The sequence below is a fragment of the Pimephales promelas genome, chromosome 16 (genome assembly GCF_988280905.1).
Source record: "Pimephales promelas chromosome 16, fPimPro1.hap1.1, whole genome shotgun sequence".
In the NCBI taxonomy this organism is placed as follows: Eukaryota; Metazoa; Chordata; class Actinopteri; order Cypriniformes; family Leuciscidae; genus Pimephales; species Pimephales promelas.
The window spans coordinates 21,576,574-21,592,883 of record NC_142784.1 but is presented as its reverse complement, the minus strand read 5'-3'; the positions used below and the strand labels follow the sequence as shown (position 1 = coordinate 21,592,883).

General features: G+C 38.4%; 2 protein-coding genes across 2 annotated transcripts in view; one reads left to right on the top strand and one right to left on the bottom strand.

Annotated features, from left to right (window-relative positions):
* The window catches only part of taok1a (TAO kinase 1a), a 30,251-nt gene extending 25,592 nt beyond the window's left edge, over window positions 1-4,659 (bottom strand). Inside the window, exon 1 of the mRNA XM_089121211.1 lies at window positions 4,526-4,659. The gene's annotated coding sequence lies outside the window, so the exon portion shown is untranslated. The remainder of the gene's footprint in view (window positions 1-4,525) is intronic.
* tsr1 (TSR1 ribosome maturation factor) lies at window positions 3,675-13,479 on the top strand. The gene is made up of 15 exons (XM_039671042.2): window positions 3,675-3,903; window positions 4,398-4,501; window positions 4,588-4,816; window positions 5,476-5,610; window positions 5,701-6,149; window positions 6,900-7,038; window positions 7,259-7,434; window positions 8,810-9,036; window positions 9,662-9,821; window positions 9,944-10,054; window positions 10,194-10,326; window positions 10,639-10,755; window positions 10,850-10,990; window positions 11,113-11,187; window positions 13,068-13,479. Exons 1-15 carry the CDS (start codon window positions 3,786-3,788, stop codon window positions 13,244-13,246), a joined length of 2,493 nt encoding a protein of 830 aa, XP_039526976.2. The 5' UTR covers window positions 3,675-3,785; the 3' UTR covers window positions 13,247-13,479.
* Window positions 13,480-16,310: the final 2,831 nt, after the last annotated feature.

Genomic DNA, 16,310 nt, shown 5'->3' with positions numbered 1-16,310 from the left:
TGTGGAAAACTCCCACCGGCCCCAAGAGACAGAGCATTAAAACCCCTATATAGTAAACATCTAGCCTATAGCCTACACATAAATATGTTCTTTATCAATATTTAAGACATTTGCTATTTAAGACGTTTGCTGGGGCTGCCAAAATCTTTTATAAGTTTTATAAGGAATAAGTTCAGTCATGGTTATTTTCCTATAGAGGAGCATTAAGATATCCCACCCTGACCCATTATGATGTTAATTGCAGCATGGCAGTTCTAGAGAGGTAAACACAGATGAAATCAGAGGAAAATGTAATGAAACGTGATTCCTGTAAATTAAGCAGCATTTTGATTATATTTGTTGGAACATTTTGAGGAACACATTTCATTTTGAGGAAGGAAGTATATCGCATAAAGTTATCATTTGTAAAAGTAAAACATTTTGGAAATTTAGAGATTATAATTATGAGTGCGTATGATGATGATGACTATATAAATGATGGTTAAGGATTTTTTTTCTTGTGTGTCTGAAGTTTGAAACCCCACCACCACTCACACGAATGGATTTGAAGATAACTAGGACAAGCAGAGAACAACTCATAAAAATCAAATGTAAAGGATTACAGCTTGCCTCTGTTGTAATCCCAACCAAACTTAGTGATGACAATAAATGTCACCACAGTTTAAGCCTATGCACAGAGCTGTTGGTTTTCTTGGTATTCTTCAATATTGGCAATCATTGCTTTTATGGATCAGTAAGAGGTTAAAGTTGATCCCTGGGCAAAATTATTACAGTGATGTCAACAAGCCTGCAAGCAACCAATTGGTAAACAGAGCAGAGAACTAGCGCTCTGGGTTGGTTCTGAAGCAGCTGTCTCTCTCAGCCAATGAGAGTGCGGGATGCTGTCACTGTATCCAGGCGAACAGAGGGGTTTGAGATGTATGGAGCCTGTTTTATGAATGGGATTTAAAGAGCCATGCTTCATCCTGTCGATGAGTTAGAGAGACACTGGTGTGTTATTATAATTTAACACAAAACAACAAAGAAATTCCACAGGGACTAAGTGACCCAGTTGACAGCCCACTTTATATGGCTAAATGCAGAGGTGGGGGACTCGAGTCACATGACTTGACTCGAGTCTGACTCGAGTCACAATTTTAAGGACTTGTGACTTGCTTGATTAAAGTACAAAAATGACTTGACTTGACTTTGACTTGAGAACAAGTTACTTGAGACTTGACTTGACTTGAAGTGGAAGACTCGACAATGACTTGAACATATAATAAACAAACAGCAATAGGCTAAAGTTAATTAAAATATATATTATGACGTCAGCATCAATATATCGGCATCTGTGCCTTTACGCTGCTCAATTCAAACCGCGCCAAACGGAAGTTCCGGGAGTCTCACGCATATTGATAGCGTCTCCCTGATGCCCGCAAATGAGTTAAAATCTCCCGGAATCTAGAGCGAGATACTGCGCGTATAACATAGGCTACATAGCGTGCGGCGTGTGCACGGCAGAGATATGGGAAGCCAAACAAACCAAAAGTGGGACGAGACAGCGGGGCTTTACAGAGCTCGTGCCGCGCAGACATGTCATCTGCACGGTTCAATGATCCGAGCCGCGCAGCCGATTCGTCAGCGCAGCGCGGACGTGTTTCCTAGCGACACTCAATAGTCAGCGCTGTACTGACCAACGCAAACCATATGCTACATACTACATGCAAATAAATGTACAATAAAGAAACCCCTCCTTCCTTACAAAGAATTGTTCTCTTCTGAAGTTTAGGAGTTAATTATGGAGAATTCCATAATTAAAACAATCATTTGTTAATATTTATGTAAATTTAATATATAATATACATAATATTATTTAATATGTAATATTTATTAAATATAAAATATGTTAATATAACATATTACCATTTTTATTTTATATTTATTTTAAACATATTTTAAATATGTTAATATAACATATATTAACCCCCCCCCCCCCCCCCTAACATTACATTCATTGAGATATACCTCCCTGAAATGAATTCTTGTAGGTTGGGATGTCTGTATATGCAGCATAGATATATACACGGCTGTGCAGCTGCAAATGCGTTTTACATATAGGTTTCAGTAAATCGAGGAAAAGGAGTTTCCGAAGACATTTGTTGGCTATGATAAGAAAAACTACTGAATTAAAAAAAAATTGCATTTTATATTCTCATACATTTCATACATTTTATATTTTACATTTATATAAGATATAAGATATTACATTTTAGATTTCATACATTTTAGACCGTTTCAATTAAATTGAATTAGACAGATTGGATTATACATCTTAGAATCGATACATCTTAGACTCTGAACGTTTTGTGTAAACAACACAATTTTATTTTATTTTCAGATATTAATGTAGCACAGATATGCATATGATTAATATAGCAAATGTAAGATACAAAATATATGTATAAAAGTTCATCTTTTCTGTGCAAAAATAAATATGTATCGAAAAAATTTACCTCTATTTATTTTAGTAGTGTGACTTGACTTTACTTGAAACTTATCAGGACTTGACTTGACTTGCTTAGAAGAACCCTTGACTTGACTTGACTTGCTTGATTTATCTGAACTGCGACTTGAGACTTGACTCGAGACTTGATGGTTAAGACTTGAGACTTGCTTGGACTTGACCATGTGTGACTTGTCCCCACCTCTGGCTAAATGAACTCTCTTGGTGTTTATCATATGTTTGGAGAAGATCTAAAATAGCTTTCTGTGTGTGCTGGCCGGGAATGATTTATTATTTCCTCTTTATAATCTATTTTTAAAATGGACTATGACTATGAATGTAGGATAAATTTGTTTGTTTTCTTATTTTATGGCATTTTTATGACAAAATAAAAATAACTTTGAAAAATGAAAAAAATATGCATCAGAAAAGCTTGTTGAAATTAAATGGCTCAAGAAAATATAAGTTCTGTCCAGCATAGATGGAAATGAAACATGTTTGCTTTGTCTCTACCTCCCAGGATTTCCTGATAAAAACAGAGAATGAACCCACATACGCTATAAACCCAGCTCACAGTCTTAAAAAAAAAAAAAAAAAAAAAAAAAAATATATATATATATATATATATATAGTTTATTTTTTTTATTTTTTAAGACTGTACGCTGGATTATGTATATATATATATATATATATATATATATATATATATATATAATTTATTTATTTATTATTATTATTATTATTATTTTAAAATCTTACTGGTCATAAAAATTTTTAGATACATTTTTGGGAGTAAAAATGTCCATTGACAGTTCACCATCTAGTGAATCTCATGAAATGGGTCCAGGAATTGGCTTTATGCCCAGCTGCACTACTTCCTGAAGCTCCTTGTTTCCTGTATCTGCCATTATCAATAATTGGACAAACTTGATTATTCGATTATTGATTATTATTTGATAATTGATTATTAATTACTTGATTATTTCCAATTGTTCCAATTGGACAAACTTGATTAAATCAGGTGTGTCTGATTATTGTTGCCGTGACCACTGAGGTCAGGCACACCTGAATTAATCAATTTGTCCAATAATGGCAGACAGGAAACAAGAAGTTCAGGAAGTAGTGGAGCTGTGCATGAAGCCAGTTGGTCCTTTTGTCTCCATGGCATGAAAGTTCCGCTGAACAACAGTAGGTGGCAGTCAGGTACTTTATTACTCCGTGGCGAAGGCGATTCTGCAGAAGGAAAGCCAGGCGCGTGTATATGACGTCAATAAAGTTTACATGTGTGGCATGACAGAAAATGGCTGCAGCAGATGAACAGCAGCAAGTTCACAGACCTGGAGCTTATAAACAGAAAAACAAACAGCACAAGCATGGAAAACACCGAACTAAAGGCGAGATCGGGCGGGAGAATAAGGGTATGTCTGACGGGTTTATTCACAAATAGAAATGCGCGAACCGTCACGTGGACAATGCCTGTCTGACTGAACACGTGTTTAAAAGTCCGAGCAGTAATCATTGAGACTAATGAAAAAAATGTATGTCTGTGTGTGTGAATACAGGTATATATATATACCTTATATATATATATACCTTATATATATATATATATATATATATATATATATATATATATTGAGAAAGAAAGAAAGAAAGTAACTTATACGTTTAACTTCTACGTTTCTAATAACTTAAGCCAGCCTAAGATATCTGCTGGTCTCAGCCTGAACGATCCAAAAGCCCCAACGCCCCTCTAAAACCAGTCTGAGAGACCAACCAACCATAGTCTGGTTCTCATTGATATACTATTCTTGCTTATAATGTTTGGATCATTTCTTTTTTATAATCATTATGCAGTATATTTGTTTAGTGTAAGAACCGTAAACTTGACCCTGTACATCAATCAAATTAGGTAGAGTTGCTGTCATGGCTCTCACCAAGAAACAGAGAAGAGTGATAAGGAAAATGGACCGCAGAAACAAAGCCAACCAGCTGCGTCGCAACAAAAAAGACTCGGTAAAGTGACATTATTAGACTTACTTGGTTTACAGATTGGCCATTAGTTGAAGGACTAATCTCCTTTGGGTTGTTGATGATGACAGGTGCTGACAGAGAAAAGGAAGCTGGGCAGCAGGGATGGACCCCCTCATCTGGTGGCAGTCATAGCCCTTCACGCACGAGTGGATCCTGGAGCTGTCACCAAAATATTGAGAGGTGAAGGACTTGATGGCGTGGTGCACGAGGATCAAGGAGTCACTGGGGCTAAGAACAGTTTTGGTCTTGTTCTACCCCGCTTTAAACAGAGATTCACTTTCTACACACCAGACACAGGTAACACTTTTAGCAAAGGAATAAATGTTTAAAACATTATTATGGAATTAAACATTATAAATGTTTTTACTATAACATTTGATCATGTAATGCATCCCAGTTGAATACAATCTTACTGATCCCAAACTTTTGAACATTAGTGTCGATTTAAGCCATGCTCTCAACTGTTTGAATGGAATTCGATGACAAGACTTTTGACCAAATTAAAAATTATGCTAATAAAAATGTCATGTTTCAGTTGCTTTTAATCCGCTTCTTGAATTTTTAGTGTATGTATGAAGTCACTAACCTGTTTGTAACTTTGTAAAACGTTTGACCTGAAAAGTATGTTTGTGTTTATGGGATGCACAATATAAAGACAATACTATATTTTGGCTCTAAATCAGTTATAAGCTGATATTGGAGTTTTTTTTTTTACTTATTTTTTAATTTACATTTTACACTTTAGTATCAGTTGATATTGGATACCCATTTGAGTATAGAAAGTAGTATAGACTTTTCTTCTTATTATTAAATATCTTATGGATAAGCCCTACTTTGGTTTGATGATATTTTATTATAAAAGGCAATTGGAACTCTTTTAATTATGGTTTAAGCCCTTTTTTTGTCTTAAAGGACTTTAAAAGGGGCTAAAAAAATCTTCTTTTGCCTCTCTTCAGCTGATATGCATTCACTCCTGGATGTAGCGAAGGTTGCAGACAGTTTAGTGTTTGTGTTAGAGTCGACTGAAGGTTGGGACAGCTATGGAGACTACTGCCTGTCCAGCCTCTTTGCCCAGGGGTTACCAAGTCATGGTGAGAACTAAATCAAATCTGCACAAATATTGGATACGAGTGCCACGATTGACAAATCGTAATCAATTCTTCTTCCTTTTTGCCCTGCAGCACTGGTGTGTCAGGGAGTGGCTGATCTAGCGGTGAAGAAACGCACCGAGTCTCGAAGGGCGCTCTCTCGCTTGGTAGAGTCTCGTTTCCCAGAATCGCGTCTCTTCCCTGCGGACAGCGAGCAGGATGCCACACTATTGCTGAGGCACCTGTCGGCACAGAAACAGAGACGGCTGGGTTTCCGCTCACGACGTTCATACCTGCTGGCTCAGCGAGCCACATATATACCAAACTCCAGCCAGAATGGGACAGGGGGCCCAGACACAGGGTTAGGAACCCTCTGCGTGTCAGGATATGTTCGAGGCTGTCCTCTACAAGTCAACAGGCTGGTGCATATCACAGGTCATGGAGACTTCCAGCTCAGCCAGATCGATGCTCCTGTAGACCCTCTACCCATAGTGACCGCAGCCCCTCGCCCAGCGAAGCCAGGACGAGATGTAGAGATGACGGTTAGGAGGCTACGTCACTATGTTCACTTTTGAAGACTGCATTTTTTTGTTGTAATGGTGAATTTATAGTGCAATTTGTGATTAATTAATTAATTATTTCCAAGTTCAACACTGAATCCTAACTAGGAGCAACAAGCATTAAAAGCAGTTGTTCTCCACTTTTTTGACTCCAAGGCCCAATATTGTCCACAAAAATATTAGAAGCCCCCCCCTTCACATAATTTGAAGACTTAATGATGCCCATAATATTAATGGTCCTCCTAATTCATGGAATAATATTGTTCCCCTTAAGGAATTATGGTTACACTTTACAATAAGGTCCCATTTGGAATGCATTGATTATCAGTAACACTGAGCAATACATTTGTTACAGTATTTTGTTAATCTTTGTAGTTAATAAAAACGGAAATTTTCATTGTTGGGTCATTAGCTGAAGTCCATTAAATTGAAAAGTTATACATTTTAATATTTAATTGTTTAGTAATTTTAAATCAAAAAATTATAATTCATTATAAAAATGCCTATGGTATTTTGAGATTATATCAATTGACATGACTTGTCCAAGTCTAGAAATCACTCTTTTGAAAGGAATTCAAATTTAAAGTTTATGTCTATGGCCCCATGGTTGAGAACCATGGAATAAAATTCCGAAGTGGACCACTTGTTGGTCCAAAATCAAATCCTGTTCCTTACAACGGTTTTAAAACCCAACTGTGTTCTTATTGGTTGTGTTCTTACTCTGTCCTGTAGGATGGTGGGGATGGAGAGATTCGGGTGTTAATGAAAGCAGACCCCGAGAAGAGAGAGAGCCTGCAGGCGGAGGCAGAGGTGGATCCCATGGATGGGGAGCAGACGTGGCCCACAGAAGCAGAGCTGGAGGAGGCAGAAGGTACCGTTTTTACCATGAGCTCTTGAGCCATGTTCACAGCAGTGTGTCCACTCACTATGCAAATGAGCAATATTGTAATGTGGCGGCTGTCAGGTGTTGGCATATTAGTGAGCAGTTCATTGTTCTTTATGATTTTCTAGATTGATTCATGGCTTGCATTTATAACTTTTCATCTGTGTGTATGTGTTATAGTGATTGATATGCATTTACCTTTGTTTAGATGGCATAAAGAATGCGAGAGTGATGAAGGTACCAAAGGGGACATCTGACTATCAGGCCATATGGATCAATGATGATGCTGAGGAGGAAGAGGATGATGATGATGATGTTGACAGTTGTGATGATGACGAAGATGGGATGATGGATGATGAAATGGATGGTGATAATGAGTCTCAGGTAAGTTTTTATTATTTTGGCTCAAGCCGTCACATGTTTTTGAAGCATTTCCTTTAGAGGGAAGTCAAACTACAGCCTCCTTTGTCATAACCAAACACCTACAAATGGGAAGCTAGTCCACCAAAATAAATCACATGGGTACTGTGAACAAGCATGAATATAGATTTTACAGATGTCTTATTTTTTTCCACGCCCTGAGATGCATGACACAGGTTTTGCATAAATCACACGGAGAACCTAATGTACATGTCAAATATACGTTTTCATACATGTTTTCAGCGTCTTGTATTGGCTCAGTTCACAGTCAATGTAGCTCCATCATTTGATAACGCAACGTTCGCCTCCCGTAATGAGAATGTAAATAAATCTGCAAAATTTATGCAAAAGAGAAGTTGAATGTTAAAATTATATCGTTGTTTGCTAAAAAAAATGTTATTATAAATAAATACTTTTTATTTTACAGTAGTATTATTGTAATAGTAATATAATATAATATTAATAAATGCATATTATATCATAATAATGATAATTATTGTTATTTTATAGTTATAATTGGGGGAGGGATGGAGTCAGCATATTTTCCTTTTTTAAATGTTTTTAGATGATCACATTCCTGATTCTAGGTTTGTTTTTGTATACCTGTTGTTTGGCAACCTGCGATGTGGCAGCAGAACTTGGCAAAAGCGTGTTAAACCCGAACAGATCTGACTGCCCCGTAATGATTGAAGGCCTAAATAAAGTCAGAAGGATGAGATGGAGGGTGGGCACGGTGCGGGCGGAACACTGCATACGTGACTATGCGCTGTGTGGCGGAGAGGCACTGTTTGTTTTCTCAACGTCTGCTGCTTGGCCTTAGTGCCAGGCATCTCGACGCAACAATAGTGTTTGGAGAGGGTGTCCCGAGAGAAGCCTTTTGTCTTCCTGCTCTTTAGACAGAACTTCCTGTCGAGACTTGTGGGGGGAGGCGGCCATTTATTTATACCAGCTGGGCTTGAAAGAACAAGGGGAAGCTTGACACGTATGGAAGCTCTGGACCATTTATTTTCTTTAATCATAATTAGCATGCGTTTGATGTCTTGGGGCGCACCAAAGGAGACTTTTCAATGCGAGATGTTAACAATAGGGAAGTGGTACTACAGATGATTACGGAGATTATTTTTATTACTGCACCTGCCATTGTTCTACAGGTTGACCCCACAGGGGGGTGAATGCACCCCAGCGGTATGTCTTGTCTTTTTCCCTATCTCAGCAACTATGCTGTCTGTTTGGTGGACTTCAAAGAAATGGCCTGTTTTGTTTGGGTTTGCTAGACTCTATGTGGATGTATGTCTGGAGAAATGTTTTTACATTTTACATGCTTCTCTTCCTCTCTAAGGACGCTGGTTCTGAATGCGCATCTGAAGGAGATGACGATGTGGAAGAAGAAGAAGAAGAAGAGGAGGAGATCAGTTCCTCCGGGCACACCGGAGGCGATCAGAAGTATGACAAAGAAATTGACGAGGCTGAGGAGGGAGAGGGGCTGAGGAGGTACAGAGAAGCACGTGCTAATGAGATGTTCCCAGATGAAGTCGACACTCCCCTAGACGTCCCGGCCAAGACACGGTAAGAACCATAACAGTTCCAACAATGTATCTGTCAATGTTAGGTGGCATAGTTCACCTAAAATTTGTAATTTTTATCTAATTTTACTTGCCATCATGTTGTTCGCACCTCTTAGGGTTTTGTTCCGCCCCATGAAACACAAAAATTACAACAAAAAAAAAATTGGCATGTATTAAAATTGGCTGTTACTGATAAACCAATAATTATTTTTATGTAATGGCCATTATTAAAGTGTGTTATTAAAATGTAAAAATAAAACACTAAATACTGAAATCCATCCTTTTGAATGCTACAATTCAATTTAGGCATCACAACATTATAATATATAGTATGGAAGTATTGGTATTCAATGGGATTACATTTAACAGTGTTAAGTGTTAAGGTAATATACATTTTGCAAACATTTAAAATAAACATGGTTGATATGATAGCCTCTAATATTGGCTGATAACTGATATGGTATCGATATATTGAATTGTGTACGTGTTTGTGTGTGAATTGTCTTTTAAATATAGCTTTACATTGCTATTTAAAAGAAAAAAAGATATCTTACTGACGCCAGACTTTTTAACGGTAATGTACACAAGGTTTCTACTCGTCTAACTGGTCTGATCTGCATGTTCAGGTTCCAGAGGTACAGAGGTCTAAAGAGTTTCCGTTCCTCCCCATGGGACCCCCTGGAGAACTTGCCCCCCAACTACTCGCGCATCTACCAATTCCAGAATTTTGAGCGCATGCGTCGCCGAATATTTGCAGATGCTGCTAGCGATGAGGAAGGAGCGATGGTTTGTATGGGAGAGGGGGTGTGGGCTAGAGTTCTCACAAATCTGTTTTTTTTCCCCAAAAAACGTTGGTGTTTCACTGTTTACCCAAGGAATTTGTTAGACAATGTCTGTCTTACCTGCAGGTAGGCTGGTATGTGACTCTTCATATTGTGGACGTTCCTCCCTCAGTAATGGAGAGCTTTCTGACCGGAAAGCCATTAGTGATGGTTTCCCTGCTACCACATGAACAGAAGGTACTTAGAGCTTCTCAAACATTTTAAGTTCCCAAACGGTAAAATTAAGTGGATGTTTCAGTTTTGAAATACAGTGCTACTGCTCAGTTTAAATGCGCTTTCACAAATAATTAAAGTCACTATTGAAATCTCTTTGCAGATGTCAGTGATGCAAATGTTGGTGCGGCAGCACCCGAGCAACACAGAACCCGTCAAGTCTAAAGAAGAGCTGGTGTTTCAGTGCGGATTCAGGCGCTTCAGAGCCTCAGCCATCTTTTCACAGCACACTTCTGGTAATAACAGCCTACAGAGAGCATCATGTTTTTCAGAGGACTTCTTTTATAGCAGGGGCTTTCATAGATTTTGATACTACAGACCCCTCAAAGTGAAAAGTGACCCCTTTGCACTTTCCTCTGGACTCTTATCAGTCTCTGGACCCCAGTTTGAAAACCCCTGCTTTACAGGACTACCAAGTCTCGCAGTATGGTTGATTTGTATCTGAAAAAATGAGGGTCATTAGGGTCAACGATACCTTAAAACAAAGCCTTTTTGTCTGTCCACATGATGAATCGGACGGGGTTAAATTCATTTTCCTATGTCCTCAGCTGATAAACACAAGTTGGAGCGGTTCCTGCGTCCTGATGCTCCTACAGTGATGTCTGTCTATGCCCCCATTACCTTCCCCACAGCTGGTGTCCTGGTCTTCAAACAGAGAGACAATGGTGGGAGAAGCAGACACAACATTTGATTCAAAAAGAGAACTGCCTTCACCAGTATAGCATGTGGTTCAGCTTTTTTGTTTTGCTTTTACCACAGGTATGCAGGACCTGGTGGCCACAGGTACTCTTTTGAGCTGCGATCCTCGGCGAGTGGTTTTGAAGAGAATCGTGCTGAGTGGACACCCTTTCAAAATTAACCGGCGCTCTGCTGTGGTCCGTTACATGTTCTTCAACAGAGGTGAGAACGGAGGCGTTAGTCATTTCCTCTGTTTACCTTCAGATGTGTGTGTGGTGTTAAATGAATCATTCTGTTGAAATCTAATATTTGAGTCCAACATTAAAGCTTTTCTTTTTTTGCAGATGATATTCTGTGGTTTAAGCCTGTTGAACTACGTACAAAATGGGGACGAAGAGGACACATCAAGGAAGCTTTAGGTATGAAAAAACAACAACAAAAAGTCAGCTGTGGAGAGAGAGAAATTTTTAGAACTGGTTTCACAGACAGGGTTTAGATTAAGCCAGGATTAGGTCTTAGTTCAATTAGACATTTTAGTAGTTTTTTTAAAACGTGCCTTAGGAAAAAAAACATTACTGGTGTGCAGACGAGAACAATGACACTGACATATTTTAAGATATGTCACTGAAGTTACTTTCAGTTAAAACAGCTCAAACATGGATTTTAGTCTGGGAATATTTTAAGCCTTGTCTGTGAAACCAAGGGACAATGAACTGAATATTTACTAAAGCATTTACTAGCATTTTAAACATGACAATGCAAACAAACTACAAACAAACAATACAAACATGGACATTTTTGTCCAATTAGATCACAAAATATTTTTTTTCATGATGATAATCTTATTATTATTAAGAATAATTCTAATTTATTTTATCAATAAAAATAAGCTTACAATAATAAACAATATTATCATCATTAGTAATAGTATTTTTTTTATTGAATAAAATGATTTAATAATTCATGAATATTTTAAATATTAAGCATTTAAAGGTACAATATGCAAGATTTTTTCTCCACCAGGGGTCATTAACCTCTTACAATAACAAAGGCGTATATTTATGACGTATATTCAGCATTAAGCGGAATTATGGATCTTGTCGTCAAGCTGATGGATCTTTTATGGATGAGTGAATACGGTGATGTTTTTAACATGACTAGTATGAAGCAGTGCACGATTGCTAGACGTATACCAGCGGCAGACGCAACGCGAGTCCCGTGGATATAATGGAATAACGGATAACATTTCATTTTACCGAACTACACGCAAGTGCTCACACGGGTCAGCGCTGCTTCACTTGCTTTAACAGTTACACTATCACACTAAACGGGATTTGAGTGTGTTGAATGTTATTTAGGTTGTTTGTTGGCTGTATGAGACTAAGCTAGATTAACATTAGAGAATAACATAACGTTACAGATCATATTCTAACTTTTCGCCATGTTGAACTATATAACATTGATTAGTTTGCTCAACATTTGCTCACCTGTTTAATAAAGTAACCTGCAACACTCACATCTCTAAGTCGAAGTTAGTCGGCATCTCGAAAGATGTTGATCTTCGTTTTAGTCCTCTTTTTGTCTCAAAGTCTGCTTGCCATGGCCCATAATGTTTGAACAAAACAACAACAGCGTGAGCGTCCTTCTAGGCATAACGAACATAACCGACCCAGTTGTCAACATCTGTCGTCGTGGTTACTTTTGCAGTACGAGGTCAAACCTGGTGGAAACCGGGGGTAACACGGATATGATGCAATTGACTGGCGACTCATCACCCCATCTCACACGGCCCGTTTCCTTGGTTAAAATCGCAATTTCTCACGATTTACAAATAGTTGAAAACATTTGGGATATTGTAAGAAATCAACTAAACAAAATATATAACATTGGCCTAGTGGTTTTTGGATATGTTACTGCAAAAATCCTGCATATTGTACCTTTAATTAAACTTAATAATTTTAATGATAATCATAATAACTGTATTATAATTTTTTTGTGTATTTAAGATTAATAATAATACATATTCAGAATGTTTATTTTATTGTTGAAGTCTAATGATTCTTTAGTTATATTCATCAAAACCTTGATTTAAAGTCTCAGTTCAGAATATATACACAAATTAATGAGTTTTGTTCGTAAATAATATTGGTAGAAATAATACTTAGATTATGATTGTAACAAAATAGCTCACAAAACTGCATTGTTTTTAATTGTGGAGACAAAGAGGGAAAAAATACATTCTTAAATGGGTGTTGGGGATGTTCCGAGTATTATGACACTTCTGTTTGTGCTTTTGCAGGTACTCACGGCCACATGAAGTGTGTCTTTGACAGTCAGTTGCGCTCGCAGGACACAGTGCTGATGAATCTGTATAAGAGGGTGTATCCTCGCTGGACCTATGACCCCTATGTCCCCGCCCCTCTGCCCTGGGTCAAGAGAGAGGAGCCACCGGCGTTCTGTGACATTGACATGGATTAGAGGCAGGAAGTTATGAACTGAAAGCAATGGAAGCATAACATGACACTGACTGCTTGTGTCACAGCTACTCGGATATTGATTCTCTGTACTTTAATTGACAATTAAATGTCTATATATAATATCTGTGCTTGTTTGAGTGTTCAAGCATTTCCCATAGTTTCATTTGATCAAATCCCTCAGTGACCACTAGATGGCAAACATGTATTAAAGTGAAAATGGTTTCTTTCCTCAGAGTAAGAGTGACATTCCTTTTTGAGTCTGGGATGTTTTTAATATGTCAGTACAGACATAACGGTGTTGGTTACTTACACTTTTTTTTTTTTGTTAACCAGTTAAACGCATCCTTAGCAGTGTTGTGGAGGACCATAGAAAAAAAAAGTGTGAACTGAACTAAATTCCTCTCAAAAGCCAAAGGGAGAGTGTCTTTTATGAGGGAGGCAGTGGCGCAAACCCACATCTAAACTCTTTGTAAATACTGTCATTGCAATCTTTTACTTCTCATCATTTAGCTCAAACCAAACCTCACGCTGGCTGGAATATTATCTCCCTCAAGTATGTCCTCAACAACAACTGGAGCCTTTACTGTCCTCTGGCTGCCATCGTTCAGAATCGTTGGCAACGGTGAGGGATGATTATCGCTGGTGAACGAATGCATAGCGACTATAATTTATGCTGCGATATGCAGATGACCGTGAGCTTCTATGGGCCTCTATGGCACAGATGGAGCGTGTATGTGTGCCGTCTGCACTGTTATTCCCCTTCATTCCTACAGACTCTTCCACCACTCCCTCTCCCTGGTGGTTCCCTGACCTGAAGCCCACAATCTACACTCTCTCACACAGGGAGCGTGACCCTCCGTTGTTTTCTCGCCGGATCCCCAAATGTTTTACAGTTCTCTTTCTTTCTCTCTATCCCTCTCTACCCCCTCCCCTCGCTCTTTTGCTCTTCGGAGAAACAATGATTTATGAATAGTAATATTTATCATAAAACAGTGCTCTTGCATGCTTGCAGCTACATGATTCATCCCCAGGTTCTGTTGGGACCACACCACAGACGCATGCCAATATGTCTGGGAAAAGAGAAGGTGAAGCTTTGGGCTCAAAAAACACAATGTGATCCAAGAAACGGGGTATCAAAAGTTCAATATGTACATTTTATCCTGCGCTGTGAATTTGATTATGGTGGAAAAAGTCAAATAATGATAAAACAATCGCACTAGGGTAATACTTCTTCATTGCCTAGGGGTGCACTCGAAGCTCTGGACGGTTTAAGTTGAGGCACTCCATTTATTTTCTCGTTCATTTTTTAAGCCGTAGTGCACCGGGGGCATTGAGCGGGGATGTGTTAAACACATCTTGTTTAAAGCTGAATGGGGTGTGGTATGCCTGGCCAAATGTTCATGATCTAGAGAGGAAATCTAATCCTCCCACACTGGAGATTGTCCTTAAAGAAATATTCCAGGTTCAACGCAAGTTAAGCTCAATCGACAGCGTTTGTGGCGTGATGTTGATTAGCAGTAAAAATTAACTTTTCACCCCTTGTTTTCTTGTAAAAAAAAGGTACTTTCATTGGAAGTCAATGGGGCCAATATGTAAACATTAATACTCAGTGTTTCAATACCAATGATAACATGATTTTGTGATTTTCTATGTGAAGGTATTATCTTTGTTTTACACTTACACAAGGAAAACCCCAAAAAAGGACCATAAAAATCAGATTCTGCATTTAAATCTGTCAGAAATTGCCTCAATGTAACCTTGAACGCAGAAATGTGATGTTTGTAATTTCATATAAGCACTTATATGAATGACTCTTCTGTTAAAACTAAAATTGTTCTCATTATGTTTAAGTTCGTTTTAAGGTTTTTGTTGTTTTGCCAACAAAGTTGTAAAATTGAAATTAAAGGACAAGTTCGGTATTTTACACTTAAAGCTCTGTTTTAAGATTAGTTTCTGGTGAAATTTGGACAAATGCTGCTGGCCCGGGAATTTTTGGTTTCTGTGTTAGCACCCCACCTCCACAATGGTTGTATATGTGCACAGGAACAATCCTTCATAAAACACATTAAACTTTAGTTTAAAAAGAAGTGAAATTCACGAGTGGTCTGAGGTGTTCACTGATATGCTCACACAAAAATCGCTGCAAAAGATGCTTTCCAGAAGGTTTTATCGTACTTTTTGTTCCAAGTCGAGTCAAAAGTCAGAAAAAAACTTTGATATTGTTTAGATTTTGTGGCTTTACTTTTGAAACTGAGTATTTGAATCTTTACGAATTGGCCCCATTCACTTCCATTGTAAGGGCCTTACTGTAACCTTGATTTGTTCTTGTCTTTTTTTTTTTAGGAAAGCAAGGGACATGTCAACAATAATTATCCGTGGTAATCATCTTTATGCCACAAAAACTGTGAGCTGAGCTTCACTTGTATTGACCCCTGAAAGTTCCTCTAAAAACATGCGTGGAATGGGATTGTCGAGTTTTTCCTCCACTTGAGCCCCACCGCGCACCAGAAACATCCGCTTGAGATTAACGTGGAAATGTTGAATTGTGTTTTGGCTGATCGAAAGCAAAATGTTTGTGACAGTGAGGGACAAACTACATGGAGGTATATTGGACAGCTCTCATATGAGCATGAGATTGGTTTCGACCACAGTCCGAAGGAGTTAATGCGGGTGGCTTGGGGCCTCTTAGACCAGGAATGTCCTGTGGTTCCCAGTTCACTGCCACCACACACAGCTGGATCCCACTGAAGACATAATGGGTGAAAGATTTTTCCAGTGGAAGAGGAGAGAGAGAGTAAAAAAGGAAAGAGAGAGAGATGGATTGCAGGGGAGGAAGAGATAAGAGGAGAACCACTGAGTGTTTAAATTGAATGTAAAACAGAGATTGTGCAGGAGTATAATTTAAGTGCCGCTCAGTTGGGAAAACAAGAATAAGCAAATATGTTTGAGAGGAGGAGGAGGAGGGGGATGGAGGGGTGTGAGAAGGAGATGGAGAGCAAGAGTGGCTGGCGTTTATGGATAGCAGATGTGGCGCTGTGGGATTTTGGCAGGGGCCAATGGTGCCT